General features: G+C 42.0%; 1 protein-coding gene across 11 annotated transcripts in view; it reads right to left on the reverse strand.

Annotated features, from left to right (window-relative positions):
* dlgap1b (discs, large (Drosophila) homolog-associated protein 1b) overlaps window positions 1-23,155 on the reverse strand; it is a 166,222-nt gene that overhangs the window by 43,328 nt on the left and 99,739 nt on the right. For 9 of the 11 annotated variants that reach the window (XM_035415762.1, XM_035415769.1, XM_035415767.1 and 6 more), the window contains 4 exons: window positions 18,361-19,373; window positions 13,468-13,682; window positions 7,554-7,731; window positions 4,697-4,937 (listed from right to left, as the gene is read on the reverse strand). In XM_035415762.1, coding sequence (XP_035271653.1) covers window positions 4,697-4,937; window positions 7,554-7,731; window positions 13,468-13,682; window positions 18,361-19,302 — 1,576 coding nt within the window. In that variant the 5' untranslated portion in view covers window positions 19,303-19,373. The remainder of the gene's footprint in view (window positions 1-4,696; window positions 4,938-7,553; window positions 7,732-13,467; window positions 13,683-18,360; window positions 19,374-23,155) is intronic. The other 2 variants (XM_035415771.1, XM_035415770.1) reach the window with 2 other exon arrangements.

The raw sequence follows: 23,155 nt of genomic DNA on the forward strand, positions 1-23,155 counted from the left end.
TCTCGGCTGCTACAGCTGCGCACCAGCCAACGCAGTCCACACTGCAGACAGTTTATATGACCCGCCCCACCCACCCCACTCCTGGATTAAACAGCAAGAGGTACTGCGTAGGCTGCTCACGTTTAAAGCAGGGAAGCTGCCATCTTCACCATGCCCTTTATGCTCAGTCACTGAATGCAGAGTGACTGACAGCGTCCATCACAGTTCTGTCGGTGATGCTTGGCTAGTAGCGGAGGAGTGCTAGGTTTGTGCGGCAGACAGGCTTTACCGCAGTCACTGCTTCTCTCCACGCAGTGCAAAAAAAAAAAAAAATGTCAGAGAATTAATTCGCCTAAACTGTGATAAATTGCGAGTTTCCGAAAAAACGCGTCATCAATCTTGGCTCGGGTGGCCTTCTGCTTGGCTCGAGAGCTTAAGCGCCTCTCTGACAGACGGCGCGCGCACGCTACACACCTGCGTGCAGATTATTTCACCTGTCAGTCAGCCGCCTCCAGAGAGTGTCACAGAGAGATGCAGCCAGACCAAACAGTCGGTGTGACCTGATTTCATACTGCACCTGGGCCGTACTAAAAAGTAGTGATGGCTGTATCGGAGCAGTTCTGCATCACATAACACACACACGCATAAACAACATATTAAGTACTTACATGAGAACATTCTTCTAAATCAAAAGCCCTTTACAAAGGACAGTAATTTTCATAAGAGTAGGGTAGAAAATCAAAACAATATTGGAAAAAAGTTTTTTTTTTTTTTCTTTCTGAATTGCTCACTGTCCAAAATTTATATAGCACAATGTGCTGTGTGTTAGCGTACTGAATGCACTCATTACTATTTCATATTCAGAAAATTCCACTGATGAGACTCATCATAAGGACCATCTCATTTTAGCTGCAATGTTTTAAATCAAAGCTGTAAATATATAGTTCAAGTTACATTTTGTATTTTTACTAATTTAGGCAGAAAAAAAAGGTCCCGGAAACTGAAATCTGTGAATTATTTTTTTATTTCTGGAGCCCACATGCACTGCAATATTACAATAACCTGTACAGTTAATATTTGTAGTGCCCATTTTTGCCTGGAACTTGTTTCAGAACGCAGTGGATCAGGAAGTAGGTCTACCATTAGCTATAAACATTAAATAGCTTTCAAGGTTGGACATGTGGAATCAAAGACTTTTATATTCAGGTGTAATGTCCAGAGTTTCAGATTGATATTGAGTCTAATGTTAGTGTACAGTAGCCCAGTGTTACAACATTATTACACACTGAATAATCTTCAGATTTAACTATGCAATGGTAAAGCCTAGTTTATGTTGCTTTCTTTCGTTTTGCCTGGTAGTGTAAGGTTACTGCCCTAACCGGCTCTAACCCAGCTAACGATGAGGAATGGTTTGCATATGACGTGTCTTACGGATATGAATCTTAAAGAGCGTGGGATACATGCCCACCCTGCCCTTGTCAGGTCACAATAATCTAATAGTGTTTATTACAATTTGATGGTTATATTTGGGTCAAAACTTAAAATAAATATTAAAAAGACAATCAATCAGATCTGGGTCAAATACTTATTTGTTTTGGATTCAAATACTTTTCTACGCTTTACTGATTTTGTCTGGTGTATTTGAACCAATGAAATACTCTCAAAAAGTGCAAAACCCACCTTCTGGTAATATTGGCAGGGTCAATTACAAAGCAGGCAAGCTCAATAGAGCACAGAAAAGTATTTGAATCCAAAACAAATACATATTTGTCCCAGGTCTGCAATCAATTGTCACTTCTGCAGAATATAACCACAATTTGAATCCAGTTGCCCGGTCCTTTAATGTTTTAAAGCTTTTTGTGTGAATCAAATGGAATCAATGATCGGCATAGTACTGACTACTGGCGTTCTGACTGGTGGCAGTAAAGATTACCTTACAATATAGTTCAGTATACCCAAGTGGTTCTCTCTCAAATAAAAAGCCATGGTTTAACTACAGCAGCAAAATAGCAACTTCCTTATGTGTTAAAAGAATCATTTTGGGCTCTATCTTCTGGCGTTCGGATGTCGCGTTGTGGCTGTTGCACTGGAAAAGTGGCATTTTCATCAAGGATTTTAACACAACAAATTTTGTGACTCACTGTGCAACGAAGAGGGAGGTGAGCCGCTGCTGGGGTGTGTCAGTCAAAATCAAGCAACGCACTGCATTTCTGTTGTTGCTCATTGCAATTTTGGTGTCAGTCTAGTCGGTGATTTGTGCTCTTGCCTCCCACCTGGTCAGACCATGTCTACAGTGCAAGTCATAGCCCAGCGTGTGGCAAATTGCTCATTTTGGAGCTTTTCAATGCAATGCGTGCACGTGCCTATTAAAAAGCCAATCAATGGTTTTCATGGATCATATACAGTCAAATTTGACTTTGATATAAATCCCACAAGCAGGAACAAATGCATACGTTGGATTTATTGTTTACTGTCTTTACTGTTTAATTTTTATCATTTTAATTCCTGGCTTTAATTGTTTACAACCTTTCTTATACTGTCCTGTGGTCCCTGGGGTACTGTATTTTGTTTGTTTTCTTACACCATCATTTTTTTGTCCCCTCTAATGGAAATTGCTCAGTTCGGTTTAGTTTAAGCAAGCCATGCCATTGTTGTGAATTAATGATCAAATTGTGCATTATCATTTTTTCTTTTGTTTCAGCAACAGTTCATACAGAGCAATTTCACTACAGTGAACAGAATCATGTTATGATCTACCCTGGGTTTATTTTGTTTAATAAAACTTAAAGATACTGTTGTTATTATTTCCTAGTTATAGCATCGAACATTTAAGCTATTTCGCTACAAGTGTAATGGGAAATAAAAACTGCCGCAAAGTGAACACTTAGGCAATGTTTTATTAAAATTCTGATAAAAGAAATTTTGAACAAATTCAAACTCATTTCTTTTCTTCATGAGATTCATTCTAACTCCATTAAAAAAAAAAGGAATAGCCCAACTCTGTACCTCCCACAAAAGAATGTCTTGGGAGAAAAATCTTATAAGTATGTCCTGATCCTCGTCTTCCATTGCAGTGTTCCCTGCACAAGCCACACGGCTCTTAAAGGGAACGAAAAGAGGTGATCTGACTGGCTATGAATGAATGCAGCCGCAACACACCCACCGATAATATATTCAGTATAACCCAGCCCATTTCCCACCCGTTCCACATGCTCTGAGCTGCATGTGCGGTTCTTGCCACTGGTCATGAATAATACCAACATTCACTAGCCCCGCCCAGTGCACAAACCCGCGCTGTTCCATTGACTGCACCCATGGCACCCAAAACAGAGCCCTGTACCTGACCTTCTGGTGAAATGAATCCATCATTCTCTTTTTAGTTTCCACTTAAAGATTAGAAATGTGAAACAAGCAGCACATGACTACGGTCAGTTTCCTCATATCAGGTAGATCAATATTTCATATTTCATGTTCTCTGATTTCATATTTCCACAGACAGTTATTTATTTTTAAAAATAATTTTTCCCCAGGACACAGTCCACGCATGTAATAGCTCAATAAATCCTTCTCTAAAACATTGGAAAAATCATGATTTTTCATGATACCAAGGTCTCTTATGGGGGGGAATACACGTATAGAAGTTTCATAATGGAATCAGTACTATATTTTCAGTATGATTTGTACCCTTTGTTATTGAACAAACCTGACTCATTCAATTTTGGGATCCTTCTACTACCAGAGTATTAATCAACGTCACACGTGCAACATCTGTGGCCTGCAAAAACTTCTGCAAATCACCAACCAGCTGCTATCTGACTGAGATAATGAAGTTGTGACCCTTACATCACCACCAGAAGAATATTGATCATTTCGTTGGTAGGCCCTTCAGTTGTGAGTGTGAGTCCTTTAGGGGAAAGAAATCTCTTGCGTGTGCATCTATTTGTGTTTTATCCCTTGATGTAGACAAGACATTTGGCCCATATGCAACAACAACTTGCCCTCAGCACTTTATAAGAAAAGCGGAATACATAATTCATTGGGTATCACTTCCCTCTTCTGTGAAAATCACAGCTTAGAAAGGTAGGGCTGCAGGCTATATACAACTAGCACTACTCACAAATCGATAGCATCAAAGCAGGAGAGAGGCAGGAAATTATCTCCAACAACCTTTAATTGTGGGTGCAATTTCAATCAACGATAAAAACGGTAATAGAGAATGCACTGCATCAAATTCTATCAAGCGCTTCAAGGGAACAAGGGAAGCATTAGCCAAAGCAGAGTCAACTGCGGAGAATTTTAAAAGAATATAATTGGTACATATACGTTCCCTCTGAATCACCAGAGCAACTTCAACTTGTCTGAACAGGTGTTGTGCTATCATTAGGCCTACAGTTCAGCTGCACAATTTAAAATTGTTTCGATTAACCAGCTACGACCTTCAAAGCAACAGAAAACTAATATGTTTTAATGAGCATAATTAAACCCAACACTAAAGAAAACAAACCCACCAGTGGTGATTGAGATGATTAACAGCATTGTGTTGTAGCTACAGGATGGAAGGAGCGAGAAGAACTCAGAAGATCCATCAGATCTCTCGTTCAGTTGGAAAACACACAACTGCATTTGGAATATTCCGATGAGATGCGAGGGTTCAAATGAGCACAAACAGACATGGTAGAAAGCCGGTGGGGGGAGGGAGGAATAAGCAGCGGCTGACCTGTGCTGCTCTGGATGGTCCTGACGGTGGTGGTGGTCCGCGGGGGCGAGATGGCCCTCATGGGGCCGCAGTCCTCGTCCTGGGAGCAGCCCTTCTCGATGGCGCGCACGTAGCTGTGGCTGCGCATGCGGAAGCATCCGGGCATGGGCAGGTCCAGGGCGTCCACCGCCTGGGACTCCAGCTCGCTGAACACCGACTCGCACACCGACTCGAACTGCCCGTTCACCTCCACCTCGCTCACCTGTGCAGGGGGAGAGAGAAGGCAGCACGCGGCGGGCACCATTTGAAAATCTGTCATCGCCGCCAGCTTCACTGGCATTGCCAACTGGCATCAGTGAGCGCCCTTATTATGGCCAGCCCACGGCAGTCCATGATCGATGCACACATCAGGGGAGGCTAGCCCTGCTTCTAGATAGCTGCAGGATGTGCTGGATTTCAGTGTTACCACTTAATTGACCAGTTAAGGCAGTTTACGGAGTCCACTCATCTAATCTCTTCTGGGTCAATTCTACACTGGTTTCCTTATATTAAGGTGAAAAACATAAAAACCAGCATAACCTGGGCTCTCTAAGACCAGGGCTGCCCACCCCCATACTGATAAATGCGTCATTACACACAAACTTCTTGGGATTGACAGAAACTGAGGAAGCACAATGATGAAAAGTCACTGAAAAAATACTAAGTGCCCAGGGGAGGAAAGTCAAAGGAGAGTGGGGAAGAATTCTGGGCCTTCCAGGAGAGTGCAGAAGAAGGTAAGTGCTGAAGGTAAGTGCTATAGAGGCAAAAGTGCAGCAGAAATGCAGGCGGTGGCTACATGTGCACAGGACAGGCATGTCTCTGTCGGGCTGCTGGGGGGCCCTGTTCTACAGAGGCGGGGCATTCCGTCGCTGGTGGCGACCACAAGCAGAGGGGGTCAGAGGAGAGGAAGGGTGCTGAAACAAAAGGCAGGACACAGTGGGGCCGTTGAGGCCCGATGAGGAACTGCAGAGCATTCGAGGCCACGGGGGACAGCCGCTCAGGACACCACCCCCACCTCGCAGGACTGACGGACAATTTGCCGAATCATAGATGAGCAGGAGAGCTTGAGGGACTTTACTTCCGTGAGCCCGAATGTGAGGGAATTCTTGCAGGTGTCGCGAGTTACAGTTCCCATGGCAACTGAATGCACTCTGACGGCGATCTGACGGTGGTGCGTTACAGAAACGGAGATGCCAAAAGGCAGTGTTCTGTTCCCCTTGGCTCTAACAACAGCTCGAGCTCCTGGGGAACAATTACACACTGAGCAGCAAGAGACATTTACCTGTCCATTTCTACAAGCGTTTTCAAAAGCATGAAAATGAAGTAAACTCATGATCTGCATGACATCAAGGTCACATGAGCATACTCTTGTAATGGAGAATGGGAGACATGAGTTAGTTTGGAATCATGTCTCTATAGGGCGGTGTTACTCAGTCTGAGGCTGGGAGAGGTGGGGTGGAGGAGAAAGGGCTGGTTCTCCTAGTTAACTGCTATCAGCTTCCTGTTCTGTTTTCTCCAAAGCTGGGACACTCTCAAGAGCTTAAACACGATCACTTCCAGGCACTGACTGCTGAGGCTGGTTGATAATCACCAGGCCTGTTATAAAGGCACAGTTGCCCGTGCCTTTGGAAGAGAAACCAAAATGCTATATGGTTGGATTTCACTGCTACTTTAATAGGTCTTATTTTTGTTTTTTCCTGGGGGTTTGGATCTTTGTTTTTCTGTGCACCTCTGTTGAGATTAGATTTAAGTTTCTTGTGTTCTTTAAGTTTATTCTACTTTTCATCTCCGAAAGGACAGCTAATGCAAAAAACGAAGCTAATGCAGGGGCAGCCCTGCTGGTTTTTGTGTTCTTATTCAGCCTCGACCTAGCCAGTGACCACACGTACCTCTGACACAGTATGTACATGATAATTAAACATAAATAAATAAATAATACTCTTAAGAATGTCAATTCAAAATGCTGTACATTTCACTCGATGAAAAGGTCAAAATCCATCATATCATGTTCATTTGACCAATCGTGTCACAGTAAAATAATTAAATTATATTGAACTCACATAAATGTCATAGATTTATATATTATCCAACATGATTTAAGCTACATATGTCAAACTGTTATGTGAGGCATTAGGATGAGAAGATTGAGAGAAAAAGGACATTTTTATGCTTACTGATTTAAAGTAAGCATTAATGGTTAACTCTTTTTGGACATTATCAATATTTCATACACGACAAAATGAGACTTGTGACAATATTGAAAATTCAGCACGAAATCTAGTAATTCCACACAATCTTTTCAGTTGTGACACATAATTGACAATTTATATGCCTATCAGTATCCATCCAGTTTAATACAAATAACATAAAAGATGGAAGTACAGGTTTATTGAAAGCTTTGTTTCAAGTTTACTGTAATTTTTGTATCATTTGTATCATTGTAATTGTATGTTTCTACCAACTTCCTTTCAAAATAATAGTTATGTTTCCCAGCTGTGGAAATTAGTCTGATTCCACTTCATATGCCTAAGCGGGGTATTTCTCAGTGATGCCACCTCTCTGGGCAGATGAAGGTAGGGGTCGCAGGCTGGGGGATGGGGAGGGGATAAGCGGGGGTTGGGTTTATCTTCATGACTAATTAGTGCTCTGAACTCGACTCCCATCGTCAGGCCAGGAAAAAAAAAAAAACGTCTGGAAACCGTCAGCTTAATTAGCACTTCATTTTCCCTTGCTGATGAATGGGTTCGTTAATTTGACTTGATTTTCCTCCCCCTGCACAGCCTCTAGGCAGACAGGTAGCGGCGATGGTGACCACGGCGACGCCGGGGGGGGCACCAACCTGGCTGATGGTGCTCATGGCCCTCATGTAGCTCTCGTTTCGCGAGCGGAATTTAGGGGAGCCGAGCAGCCCTGCGGGGTCCAAGCTGTCCAGGCTCCTATTGATGGAAACCTCACTCACCGCCCTCAAGTAGCTGTGGCTTCGGATCTGCAGTTTGGGGGAGTGCTCGGTAGAGATCCTGTGGGGGAGAGGGAGGAGGGGTGCCATGAGTCTGTGTGTATGCTAACAGGGTGGTTTAGGGGACAGAGACCCTGCAGTACAGCACACCAGAAATGCGGCTGAGAGAGGGAAACGGCATTAATATGATAATACATGTGCTCAAATCCACCTCTCATAAGCCGCTGACCCAATGAAGCAGAATAGGATGGTCATTTAAATTTCAATATCATTTTCATTGGTGTCGCCATTTTTATTACATGATTTTAATTAAACCTGACTTACTCTGTTCCCAGAAATAACCTGTGCTTACAGAAAAGATAGACGAGTCAGAAATGGACAAGGGAGAAAGACAAGAGCACAATAGTGGTCAGACAGACATGTATGTCTTACATATATTTTATTTACGAAGTAGCCTGATCCTAATCCGACAATCCAAAAACTCATTCAAGGCCACCTGCCGCTAGCTAGACGAATGTGGATGGTCACACACAGTTGACTTAATGTGTGTGGTCTCTGGGGCACACTGTGCTGCTGTGACTGTCACTGGCAGAAGCTGATGAGTATGCTAGGGCACTTAAATGCAAACACTTCAAATTATATATGTATATATATATATATATATATATATATAAGACAAGAATATGGAATATGTGAATATGTAGCTGGGCACAGGGAGGGGTTACTGTATATAAGCATAGTCTTGACAAGACATGATGGAATTCTGCACAGTATGAATATTTTTTCTTGTCATTTTTTCTTGTTATAAAACGGGGAGTCTCGAGAGTTAAAACACAAATGTTCTTATGATTTAGTCTGTCCATGTCCACTCCAGTTTAATTATGTATGTCGTTCTTAAAATAGACAATGGTTACAGAGGCAAAGCAAACTGGATTACTCACTCTCAGATGCAACGGGTCAAGCCATCTCAGCACTGCGGCAGAACAGTTAAAGGCACTTAGGCCGCCCACGCTGCCTTCAAACTAATACGTCTCACCCTGTAGACACCCAGACGCATCCGCGCTGAAATGCATGGGAGGGGCCGCGTAGACAGTTTGAGAAAGTGGAGAGTTCATGTGCTCTCTCCAATGACGTTCCCACCCACAGTCTACGGGGAACCCAGCTTCTCCCAAGGAAGAGCGAGAGCGCGAAAGGTAATGCTAAGTGCGGTCTGAAGACTTCACGGGATAAAACACCACGGGCTTGTTTATGCATTATGGCATCGGTGCGGAATGAGCCAATCGTTTCTGCTTCACTGTTCACGATCAATCGAACAGACGTAGGCAAACTACATATTAGCCCTGGACGACGACAGCCTAAGCCTTGTGACAGGGCTTGAAAAGTCCATACTTCAGAAAACCGGTTCTCTTTTAAAAAATTAATTCGGTGTTCTGAACTTTAACGGTTGGGTGGCCAAGGGTTGCGGTGTTATCATAAATGCATGCATGTTTGAGCCATCATTACAGAGACTTATGTAATATGAGGAGTTCCATTTTGTGTTTTGAAATTTTTGTGTTTGTGTTCATATATGCAATATTGCATATCGATTATATGAACACATGTATGTATGTATGTAATGTAATAAAATGTAATAACTCTATCTTTGATATAAATTGCAGACCTTGATTACTTAAAATACTTAAAATAAATTGCTTATAAGTAATTTTGATGCAAATAGGCTCAGAATTGGAATATGTCCAATCATAAGCCTTGTAATACACAAGGTGGTAAATTAATTCAATCTATGCCTTTTCTTTTGTTTACTTGTTATATTTAGTATACCAGGCACACACCATGTGCACCCTATGCAGGTAATTCATTTGGTAATTCATTTGGAACTCTGTTTATAATTCACAATCATTCCAAAGTTATCAGTGAAGGAATTTTAAAGCTCACGTTCCATGCACCTCATTGTAAAAGTGATACACAATATATTTAGTAAAATACAGAATAAATAATGAGTGACCTTAAAATTCTAGCTTTAATATAGGCAAGAGTGTTTGGAGTATATCTCATTTCGACAGGGAAATTGCATATATGCAGGGTATTGTGAATAATCTAACGAATAATCTAGCTAATAATGTTTTTGGCTCTTAACCTTATGTACATTTTTAAATGAAAAAGTTGAATTGGCTTACATTTTCATGGAAGAAGCAGTTATTATATTGAACCAAGATCATAGCAAATTTAATATATTTTCAAAAAATATATTTTGAAAATATCTAGGCCAGAAATATTATTTGCATGAAATATACTTGTATAAACTTCTTTCCTAACATGCAAAGGAGTACTAAATCCCTGGAGTATCAAAAGGAAATGCATGGCATGGTCTGTTTGATCTGGCTCTGGAATCTATTCAGTGCCACAGACAATACATTCCACACAATTTCATTTTCTGTGCAGGGTATTTCATAAGAAGAAATAATAAAAAAATATATTACATATTTCTAGCAATGCCTGGTCACACATGTAACATTGCATGCATAAGAATATGCAAGTCTATCTCTTGTGGTAATTTCTGCGTCTACTGTAATCACTCAACAAACAACAGGCTAATACCATAAGTGAAATCTTCAGAGATAAAGGCCGTGATGGATACAGAAACACGATAATGCAATCTAAATTTGAGCTGTATTGAAAAGAGGGAAGGGAAAAGTATTGCAGTCATTCTCGTCACTGAGCCCATCTCACACAACACAGAATCAGTTTAAAATGTCTCGCGCAAAATTATAACAATTCTAAATACCACACAAAGCCTGTGTTGGAAAACTATTTGGCTCTCAAGCATTTTTGATACTCCAACTGTGTGATGCTGCCTACAGAGTCTTGTATTTGGGTTTATGAAACAGTGTTGTTTTATTGCTTCCCAAAGCCTAATTTTCTATGCTTCAATATTCAGAATGAAATAAAAATGCCTGAAAAAAATCACATAATTCCTGAGAACACACAGAAATTGCATCTCATGGGCCATATTGTCCAGGCTGTGGACTGCATGATGAGAACTGCATTGCTCCTGCTTGCGCTGCAGCCAAAACCACCAGAAAAACAGAAACAGAACCATGCAGTTTAATAAAGTACAGCCTCAGGTACTGTGGTTCTGAAGGGCTGCAATAAAAGGCCTGCTGGGTGTTAGTTCCTGAGCCTCTGATGAACCAGGACAGCCTTAATCTGAATTTAGTATGAAAAGAGTACACAATGGCACATATTCACACAGACTTCTAGAAATTAAATGGCAAGTTCTGGGTCATCTGGAGTTTTGAGGTGACTTTGAGCAAGAGATCGCAAGTTAGATCATTGCTGTTTTAATTCAACATGACCTCCTGAACTACCCAGATGTCTCGACTTAATTCACCTGAAATATCTTTTTTAAAAATTGTCCTTAAAAACTTAAAAAGCCATTTCAATGACGTTTTCATGCACTGTAATGCATTCAAAAGCCTTTCAAGTAGATACTTCACAATGGATGGAAGCAGTGAATGTTCTGGCTCTGAAATTGATTTTATTTATGAAGAAGACACAAATACTCTGGAAACACCATTCGTCAAACTAACTTGTACATTTATATACTGAGTGACATCAGTGGGAACACAGTCTGGTATATAATGAATTCTGAAGAATATGATAAATGAAATCATACTAATCATATGGTTATGTACAGCTTTGTTTTCATTTACAAAGCTGTACTTGGTATTCTGTTACAATATCTTTGCACCTTTAAAACCGTTAAGTTAAAGCTCTTAAAATCTAAGCTTCAAATCCTTGCTTAAATTTCAGGTACCAAGAGTATGAAGTAAGAAGGCTTTAGACTTCCTGGTTCCTTGATTAGAGCTAGAATTACCATCAGAATTATCCTGAGAGAACAATTTTGATGAATAATTCAAATTCAGGAAGCAATGCTCTAAGTGTTTAACTATTGTACTTTTTGCTGTCTATGCATCAATGATGTCTTTTATTGGATAATTATTATATTTATTTATTATACTGATCTCTCAGTCAGATCACCTCTGTAAAACAGATTCTGTATCTCAGTTACATGGTTATTCTGGTTGACTAAAAATGTTTCATATTTGAAGTGAACTGGGTAACTATACCATAGTGTTGAAAGTTTCTTGAAATCATAGAGCATAGTAAGCCAACTGCTTTCAGGAAGGATGGGATTCCCCCTTTCATTAACTAAAGAATTGCAAGAATTAAGAAATGACAGTAGTGAAACAAAGTACTATAATGATCGTCCTTAAATTTCTGGAAATGTCACATTCAGATGTGGATGTGAATATAATGTTTTATAACCTCAGACAAACGTGAAACGTGAACACTATGAACAATCAACATATTTTTTTTTAATTAAATGTTCATATTGCTATAATAAAAGATGAACTGAATCGATCACATTTATCATTCCTCTTTGAATTGCATGTAAATTTAGTGCAGCAGTAATAATACAAAAATATGAATATTGGATAGTTTTTGTAGCATTACTGTATTCAAGATTTCAAGTGGATTGATATGATTATGAGAAGGACTGCACAGAACATGCAGTGCTTTCTTAAGCCACTGCATTGCATCTACAGGTCAGAATACTGTTTTTTTTCCGGTGCACTTACAAAAGCAAATTAATGTAATGAAGTAGGTGTACCACCACTTCCAAGAAACTATGGTAAATTTGCTTCTAAGACATAAAACAGGATTGTGTGTATCAACAAGGCTGTACGCAAAACATGTCTTGATGCAATTAAAATGGTACCAATCATGTTAATTCAAACCAACCAGCAGGACAAGTTCACAAGCAAAAACCCAGCAGACACATCAAATCCAGCAAAACAAAATCCAGTGTGAGTCAGCCTGAGACTAACTTAACTCGCACTCAAATTTTCCAAACACATTAAAGGCCAAACGCAGGGTGCTCTAAATTCCAACTGAGGTACTTCCTGCCCAACTACAATGTTAAGGCGAAATTCAAAATCCAGTTGAAGGCCGATTTAAACTGAGTAATTTTAGGGGGCGGCGGTGTGCTCTAGGGACTCGACCAGAAGTAGCTCTACACAGGGTTGAAATCCCATGTGGAACACTGCCAGTCTACCCTTGAGCAAGGTGCACGTAACCTGGCCGGCTTGGTAAATATCCCACTGTGTAAATGGATGAAGTGCAAGCTCTGAGTCACATGGGATAAGGACACTGTCTGCCAAGTAATACATCATGTAAAGTAATGAGATACTGGTTAATGAACCCAAAATGAAAATATGGCCATTTTCCTGCACATGAACTTGAGATGCATTTTACTCAGACTTGAAATTTCACAGTTTGCATTCTCCAGTGAACACCTGGCTAATGTGCAAAATATATGACTACATGCATAAATTCTACAGCAGTTATTGCTTACAAATAGAGCACACGTGGAAATAAAAACATCTACCTTCTTTTTTTCCTCAGTTATTTTTCTGGAAAAAAGCATTTTCTGTATCTGAAAGTTGGTACGGTACGTTCAGTGGTCAATGCGAACACATCAATCCAGATTAACAAAATGCAACATTTATATTATAAGGGCAAAATGACAGGAAAGACACATTTCCAAAACATCAATATAATACACAACAGACAGGGGATATTCTTCTTCTACTTGTTATGTTGCAAACATTAATAGCACTGTGTGTAAAATGGCAGAGACCATGACCTCTTTTTCCAGGTAAGCTTCAGAGACTGTATTCCCTAGGAGTAGAGCAGACTGGTGTGGATCGCGAGAGGGGCGTGTGGGTCTTACTTGAGAGTGGTCATCTCGGTCAGGGAAGGTTGGGTGGCCTTCAGGTAGCTGGCCCGCCGCGCCTGGATCTTGGGCGAGGGCTTGGGGCTGCCGTCCGAGTCGCCGCTGTCCTCGTCCGCCATGGCCTTGATGTAGCTCCCGCTGCGCATGCGGCGGCAGGGGATCTCGTCGTCCTTCCCGAGGGGCGAGAAGCCGCTCCACTCGTCCTGCGGAACCTGCGGGGGAGGGGACGCCCACACCTGGTCAGGTACCTGCATGCCACTGCTGTTCCCCAGCTTCACCATGCACCCCCTGCCCAACCAAAATGCGCCTCTCCGTCGCTCTCACTCTCACCGAGAACTGTAATTACCACAGATGCTGAAAGACAACTCTCCTAATTATACAGAAGAAGAAGAAAAAAAAAATCCTGAGCAACCTGGGCATCTGTTTCTCTACAGTCACCTGGAGGCATTGCATCATAAATATGGCCAGCCCACAGAACAAAAAAGAAAAAGAAAAAAATACAATAAAGGCTGTTGTTAGAGTGGAGATGCACATACTTCCTTGCTGCATCTATTTAGGAATTTCTTTTTGATTCGATGGCACTAGGCAAGATGCCTTTCAATCACTGTAAAACCTGAATATGGACTAGTGAGAATGCTGCACTGAACCACTTTCAAAAGCGGCAGAAACACATTTACTGTACGGTGTTCCAAACCAAGCAAAATCTGACTGTGAAATAAAAGGTAAATCGAGTTTGGAAAAATAAGTACTTCATCAGTAACATACTTCCAGATATGCTATTTTTCAACTTTGTCTTATATAGTTTTAAAGATACCCTCAACATAATAGGGCTTAATGGCACACAGACTCTAAAATAAAGGATGGACTGGTCCACAACAAAAAATGGCCTTAAAATGGCTAATAACTGAAACAATGACAACAACTTCTCCTTGGAGAAACGATAAGTGAAAGTCAAACAGCGAAAATATCCGGTAAATTTTTAAACATATTTCAAACTTTAGGCACACAGGTGCAAGCACTGACATCACTCCTTATTACAGACAAAGACTGCCTTTAGTTTTGGGCACTGGAAATAGCCTTTTTTGGAGAAGTGCACTATTTTCCCTCAGAAAAATATTTAACATTGAAAAGGCTGCTCTCCGTTCAGTAGGAAAGGCTAAGCTTGTAAGTGTCCCCTTCATGTGTCTCCTCCACTCATCCTAATAGGAGCAGCCTCTCATCTCAAGAGGGAATCCACAGAAGGTCTGGTGGCAAAAATGGCTATCAAAGTGCCTTTTGACTCAACCTCTTCCTTAGCTTACGAAAGAGCCTGAAGAATGGTAGTAATTTGAGTACACACACCAGCAGTAGCAGTTCCTGCCTGTGCCGATAGCAGTAGTCTTACACGAATAGTGGGGGGCTACCCTTCCTGCTTTGTAAGATCACCGCTACTGTGCTCTTCTGTACACATGGCCTTATTATATGTCACTGCTTTTATGATAAGCACTTACAGGTACGTACATATTATTCCTTTATTATCTCCCTGGATAAACCAAACTCAATAATAAATGAACAATAATTCTTGTAAGTGTGCGTCATTTAAACATCAAATATAAAAAAGAAACTGTATGACGGGTTAATGCAGCACACAGTACATGTGCTTGATATCAGCTCGATATTGATTTTCAAAGAAACGACATCAGTCTGACATCAGAAGTTCTCACTGAAGTAATTTCCGAAGATCGCAAATGTGAATAAATAGCAGTGTGCTTTGTCTGTCGTCAGCGTGGGTTTATCACTGTAATATTCATGTCCTGCTTTCAAATAGCGCTGCTTTATTATCCTCTGGAGAACCTCTTCAGAGTCTAGACCACCGTGTTTTTAATAATGAGAGCACTGACCAAAGCTTAAAAAGTCAACAACCTCAGAAATAGCACGCTGTACAAATCCTCCACTAAGACCTCAGCCAAAAACGGAACAATTTTGGCATTTATAAAATAGAATAAAATGAGCTGCTGATCACTACTGTAGTGGTTTAATCGGCATCACTATTATCCATAGTTATTACACTTTTTTCTATTGCCAGAATTGGACATCATTAAATTTGACACATTTTTTTAAGTGTTTCGGCATTAATAATGAGCAACATCCTGAGACCTATGGTAATGCGCGAGGGTACTTCCTCTGTAGCTGCTTCAGCATATGTCTGATTATGAAATAAGCACACATGGCTCTCTAATGAAAGCATTTTTATGGCACAAAATGTGGAGGTGAAACAGAAATAAAAAAAGAATGTCTGAATGATTGCAGTACATGAATCATTCAAGCGCCTTGGTAACTACGGAAACAACCAGCCTTTGACGTCAAGACAATAATCAGCAGATTGCGCATGGAGTCAGAGAGGGCCAGCGAGTGTGGTCACATCAGCTGCAGTGCCCACACAGAACACGATGTATCTCTGCTTTGTAGAAATCAGCGGCAGAACACAGCAAAAAGCTCAACTGAAAAACTTTTATTCACCCGGATGTACGGCAGTGTTAAAGAATGCGGCTCAAGATAAAGAAGCGATACTTTCTGTTTCTCCCTCAGACATCTTCAGGGTTAATCTGAACACAATATGGACTCCCCAAAACCCTAATCACATTTGAAATAAGGAGGGGGCCGACCCCCAACTCGAGCCTTCAATATGGCAGCAGCCTTTGCCAGTCCTTCACTCTCCAAAAGGAAGTTTAAACGCTGGAAACTGGGCTTTCTTCCCAGGATGTCACCGTGAAATGGACCCCCTCTTCCCACATCCTGAGAAGACTCATTGAATCTTGCGATTAGCATTCAAAAACTGCAATGGATGTTTTGTGAGAAAAAATAAAACTACAGTTGCTGTGACAGCCCGTTCTGCCCCAACCCCTTTTTCCTGGTTTAGTTTTTGATTCCCGCAGGCCTTCTCAGAAGAAGAAACTTACTGCGAATTAATCACTTCTCTCTCATCCACAAACAACCGTCACATTTCAAATACAGCAAATTCACAGTGCAATGTGAGCCCTTTTTTCTCTCTACGAATGCAACACTATAATCTGACTTCCTGTATGTGCAATATCCTATAACTAATAATGGATACAGGTAATTGGGGCTGGCTGTCTAGGAAGTTATACGCTGTCTAGGAAGAAACAACAAAAACACTATGTCAAACCGTTAAACCTGAAAAGCCCCTTAGGTTTATGAAATGTAGGAAAGGAAGACTGTACTTCCTTAAAGTCATTCATAAGTCAAGCTTAGAACTGCTACTGATTTCATATAGCATGTTTCATACAAGGAAAACTATCTACTATTTAATTACGGGGTATCATAGTTGTGAGATCTACTGTGTTAACATATCTGGCTGTATGTATTCAGAGAATAAATTCCTTTTCTTATCTGCAGCACTGTGCCTAACAAAATACGCCACAGCATACAAGATGAAATACGCAAAACATTCTCAAAAATAGATTTGTTTCAAAAATAAATCGGCTTTCTCCTTAGGGCCTAAGCCAATCCCGGCAGTTATGGCTCCTTATTAGCTGTTCTTCAGTGAGCAGCATCACCAACTCCAGAATGTCTTTTGGTAAAGAAGATGCCATTGATAGTTACTATGGAAACAAGAAGACGGGAGCTTACAACTGAAAAACAGATGCCAATTATACCCAGAGGGACTGCTCAGCTACAGAGCACAGGCGTACATGTGGAACATCCGAGGTGGCCAATTTATGCTTCTGCACTAGGATAGTGTGGTCCTCTGCAGAAATGCCACAGGCCACAGGTGCCTCTGTGTCAGTAAATGAGGGCTGTGTGTTCCCCGCTATAAACATGTGGTTTTAATGGCATCACAAAACTTCAAGGCACCCTTGTTTCACGCTCGTTATTGTTCTCCCGCGGAAAGGACTTGTGCCATAGGTAAAATGCAAACAATACATGAAAACGGAAGACTGACGCTGCAGGCTCATTCTGTAAATTAAACACCAGGGGATTTCTCAAAGGCCACGCAGTACACCCTGCGATAGCTTGAACAGACCTACAGTACGAGAAGTTCAAAACGTTGAGCCTCCTGTGAATGCGGGGTGCTTCTGAAGGCACGAGGAATGCAAGATCACGTCTGATGTAACCGTAACCACAAAAGCCAACGGCTCTGGATTACAAAAGAAAAAAATGGAATTAAAGGCAGCATATGCCTCTCCCTAGGCGCAAACAGCTTCACGGCTGTCTGAGTCTGCGTTCTTCGTTTGAACAGTCCTCCTTATCTGTGCCATGAATTGTGGGATATGACTGCAAACTTGGGTAAGCCTGTGCCACCTGGACTCTGACAGGAAGAGGCAATCATATAGAATAAAATTGGAACATAAAATTTTAGTTTTCCTTATTCCTTTCAATTTATGTTTGAAAAAAGAACATAAAGTAATTAAAATGATGATATTCCCAGGGTACATGGTGCTTGCAAGGCATAAAAAACGAATCTCTGCTTTCTGAAGCAATTCAGTCGTACATAACCTCAGCTGTGATATGTGTGTGCGGAGCTTATTCTAACAACTACAGCTAATTTTTTGAACGAATGAGATCCATAATTGAAAATATATTAAAAATAGGTTGCAAATATAGCAAACCTTTCTTACTGACGAGCACACATACGCACACACATGCGCACATGCACGTAAGATCGTGTGCACAAGGGAAATAACAATTACAAATAGCAAATAGAATTAGGAAATCAAGCAGTCTGTGAAAAATCTACACTAGCACAAGACAGAAATGAAACCATATGAGTGCCTAAAAAAAGAGAGTAAGGCTCTTATTGGTCTGCACTTACTTCTTTCTCAAATGAAACTGGAACGGTGTCCAGTGGGGCAGGGAGGGGGTTTAGAAATGTAATAAAAGAGTGCATACCTGCAAAAACTGGCATGACCGCTCCTGCTGACATGTCTCAGATTTCATTAGCGTTTTATCTACATTTACTGAGGCCTTCTGGTAGACTTCGCGTGCTCTGCTCACCGTAAGAGTGGACGACCACGAGCTCTTCTTCATGAGCTGTGCATCCATGTTTAGGGGGATACTTGCACAGGTGGTGCATTTAACATCGTTATTGCTGCGGGATGTTTTAAGAGTGTGTTCACTGATCGTGTTGAAAGCCTCCATGAAATACTGCGACTGGGACTTGTCCGGGTGCCGGCCAATGGTCATGGCACCCGAGGGGCTGTGGTAGAGGCAGATGTCCCTGTCCAGGTTGTCGTCGGAGCTCCAGTAGCCCGAGGTGTTGGGCCGGTGCTTGGGTTCGGCGGACTTGCAGCGGTCCCGGCTCTTGCTCCTCTTGCGGTGCTTGATGGTGGGCACCTCGTCGGGGCTGGCCTTGTTGCCGTTGACGCTGCCCTTGGACGGCCCCTCCAGGGAGTGGGACTTGGTGAAGAGCTTCTGCACCGAATGCACCAGGTGGCGTATCCGCCCGGGGCTGTCGCTGCGCTGCTCCACAGCCATCCGCTTGTACTGCAGGGTGTGGTAGCCGTCGCGGTTGATGGGCAGCTGCCGCTCAAACTGGTCCAGCAGGGTGGGGGGGAGGCGGTTGCCCTTGTTGGGCACGCCGGTGTAGGGCACCAGGGCACACTCGTCCTTGAGCTCATGGTGGGAACTGTAGTGCCTTCGGGGAAACGTGCCGTAGGGCACCACGCATTCGGACTGGAAGGAGTTCCTCTGGGCGTAGTAGGGGTGGTCGGCAGGGTGGGGGTCGGACGGGTTCAGCAGGTATGGCTTGCGGTCCGAGTGGTGCACCAGGGAGTCGTAGGAGTCGCACGCCACGGCGTGGTGGTGGCTTCGGCTGCTTGATAACCCCTTCATTGTTAGCGCTGCTAACAAGCCCGATTCATTTAACTGCTGCTGAAGATCTCCTGACAGGTGTTAACCAGGCTCTGTGGGGATAAAACAAACACCAACAACAGCATGACCAACTTTGAACACTTACATCTGCACGCATGTGGACAGTGTATTCATTATCATGGCCGACCAGCATGGTCAAACAGTGTCACCAAGGTATTGGCAGAGTGATTGACAGGGTTAAGATCTGTTCTATTTATCTGTCCCAATTTTAAGCTGCGTCACCAAAATATCACTGCCACTGTGTTCAGAAACCTTGCTCCAATCAAGCAGAGTTGGGAAGCAACAAAACAAATGAAGCTTGTTAGAGAGTCTTCCTCTTTGTAGTCCTGTTTCTACATGCCTTTTCCTTTATGAGAAACACTGGAGAATAAATTTGGTATGCCACTTCATTTTGCACACATCCCCTGGCATCGGAGTTGACTTCAAAGCTCTTCTGAAATGGTTGTCTTTATATGCATATACTGTATGTGTGTGTGTGTGTGTGTGTGTGTGTGTATTTTAGAATTGGTTTAGTGAGAATGGAATGTAGAGAAGAAGAAAGAAGGAAGGGGACAGCCGGAGAGACACAAAGAAAAAAAGGAGAAATAAAACATAATCTGGCACATTGTGTAATCACCACATTTATCAGGGTAAATTTGGGCAGTAAACTAACAGATGACCTGAAATGAAACCCACCAGAGGGACACGAAGTTAAAAACAGACATAAACTGAGAAGAGCACATACGGTTTAACTAAAATGCTTATCAGACCCACTCAGAGAAAATACTTTGCATGATTAAAACCCTCAAACCCTTAAACCCCCCAGCACTTTTAATTGAAGTCCGTGGCAAAAATCAGCCAGCTGGTGAAACTGGAATCCATATGAGAGCTTCCTTCAGAACAGGACTTCCTGTGAAGCTTCTGTGAGTTCTTATTGCCAGCAGGCCTGAAGCCTGCTTAATTCTGGCTACCATCTAACTAGCAAGTGCGTGTGAAGAAGAAATGAACTGCTTTTTTTAAAAACATTTATTGAAGAACAAGTGTTGATTGAATTTATGGGGCTCGCAATCAATCAAAATGGACAATCAGTAAAATAGCATTGCATTTAAGATACTAAATGCAAATATTACCACATTCACAGCAGTTATACTTAAATGTATTTAAGTATAACTGCTGGTTTTAAAGTCACCAGCTGGGCCATGAACATCATCAAACCTCTCATGACATCATAAAAGGGCTGAACGCTTCCAAAGCATCTCTCTATCCAGTCAGTGACAACACAAACATACACTGTTCTACAAAACAGTGAAGAAGTAAAATAAAACAAAAACATTTTTGCTAGCACGTTGGAGCCTTTGCACAAATGGAGAAGCCAAGGTGGAGAGAAGATGCCAGAAGCAATGCCCAACAACATCAGCATCAGGCATACAGTTACGAACCAACAGGGAGCAGCTTTTTGGGTTCCTGGCTTTGCCATCTGTGAGTTCTCTTTCTATAAAAAGGAGGGGAAATAACCTAGTTTCTTTTCATTCAGATCCTGACAACCACTTTCAAGTAACTTTTTTCTATGTTAAAAAAGATTAAGTTGTGCCATCAGTGATTGTTATCTTGGGGCAATATGTTTAGAGATGATAATTATTTAATAGGCCCCATGCAAAGTACAGCTGCTTCTGTTCTCCCTTTTAATTTCACAGCTGTTTGAAAGCATCAGCTTTTCCACCGTGTAGTTCCCCCACCTAAATGCAGTCTCCTGAATTAAAGAACGGAACAAAAAATAAAGATTGATTCTTTTACTGTTGTGGCTGAAAATTACTTGCTGTGGAGCGGTTTAGTCCCAAGACATCCAGAGCCCTGAAATATGGACTGTAACAGACAGAAGACAGATAGCCTACTGTAACTCCTTCTCCTCTAAGCCACAGCAATTAGACTGTAACAGCACCTAACAGTACTGAACTGTCCGGCCTCAGCGGTCTGAAATAGCTTGCGTGCCCAATACATGGTAATAGTTGGTTAAGAAACCTGCAGATTGTCTTCTTGAACCTCGCTGGCACTACGTAATTGGGTAGAAATGGGTCAAGAGAGCAGACCCACGTTTGAACGCCACGGCTCGGGAAGCATGGCGGACGGCTGGCTGATGCCCGCGCGCCGCTCTCATTCAGCGAGCCTCTCGGCGCTCAGCAGCCCGCTACGCGCCGCCCTTCCCCACAGGAAGAGGCTCGACGGGTGGCGGAAAACGGACAGCATCCCTGTTATTACCGAGCTTTTATTGTTCACTCCGCTCCTCTGATGGCACCCGGAGTCACGTCGGCTAAATACGGCAGCACAGCGCCATTAATTAAAAGAACACTGACGCTCAATTAAAGCAAGCCGGAGCTACTGAAGAGGATATATCTGGCTTTTGCACAATTCTATGGGGCCCAGGGGGAATCAGAGGCTATTAATGCTGACATATTTAGAGCAGCGATGGTACGGTATTCCAATAATGTGAGGCTCAAAATGTCAGAGATTAAAAAATAAATAATTAAAGTAAAAGCAGTCTGACAAGCAAAAAATAACTTCAGTGGCACTGCTACAATATGAAACAGCACACTTTCATTTCAGCTGTGTGTTTTGAATCAGACTTCATGAGAAAATGACAAACCAGCCGTGTCCTATCAGCACCAGTGAAAACCATCGTGCATCTCTGGAGAAATCACACAGTGTATGTAAAAATAATTGCAATTAAGTGAGTGTATTGAAAAGTGAGTGAAAATACCAAATAGAAAGCCCATTCCAAGACTGTCAATTAACTGAAACAAATTAAAGGCTTGCCCACCTCTGTAATCTTAATTTAGATCTGAAATACAAGCAGCATGGCAAAAGCCCTGTCATACAAAATTATGCATATCCACAGTCAAGCATTCTGGGTAAAACTATCCGCTCGGGTATGGCTTCCCTTATCAAGACTATCAACCCTAAATTAAACAACAGTGAACTCCGCACTGCGGTGGGATCAGACTGCACACACAGCACGAGCATCGACGTGGTAGGCTGGGGGTCCTACCTTTATCGCAGCAGATGGACAAGGGGGTGTCGCAGTTAGGGACCACTTAAGGACAGCCCATTGGTATTTACTTTCCGCCTTTAAAAAAAACGCGCTGGCGGTTTTAACAACGGTGGAACCAAAGCGGCGGTCTCTGGTTTCCCCACACACGGTGACAGGAAAGCAATAGGATCCATCGCATCCATGACATTGGTCGCAACTACGTTCGTTTCGCCATTTTGACGTTGATATAAACCGGCGTAGGGTTGCCTGCTCAGAGGCCGCGGTGTTCCTGAATGTCCCGCGAATAGAAATGTTCTGCACACACAAACAGCTCCCACGCGGCCGGGCATTAATAAGTCATCTCTACGGTCTAAGTGAATTCATTATACTAATTTGCAGCCAGCGCTGTATGTTGCTGAGGTAATGCATATATTAAAAGACAAAGCGTAAAAGGTACTGAAGTGATACAACAGGCTCGGAATAAACCAATTTAGATCTTGGATACAGCATATATCATAGATGAAAATAACAGTGCACAATGTGTGTACAATTCCAGGCTAATGCAGTTCTGACTGTACATACACGTTTGTTTTTTCTGTCGTGGGAAGTTTAATATTCGTCAGTGGATGATAAATAATCAAATTCATAAACAAATGAAACCAAAAAAGAGGGTTATTCAGGATTTATTAAATATCTTTATGGAAGGCCCTGTTACATTTTCCCCTTGAGAGTGTTATATTAACAATGCAATTATTATAATGAAGCACAAAGGACCTGAGAGCTAATGTCCACAGTCTAGTTCAGTCATGC

The sequence above is a fragment of the Anguilla anguilla genome, chromosome 4 (assembly GCF_013347855.1).
Source record: "Anguilla anguilla isolate fAngAng1 chromosome 4, fAngAng1.pri, whole genome shotgun sequence".
NCBI lineage: Eukaryota > Metazoa > Chordata > Actinopteri > Anguilliformes > Anguillidae > Anguilla > Anguilla anguilla.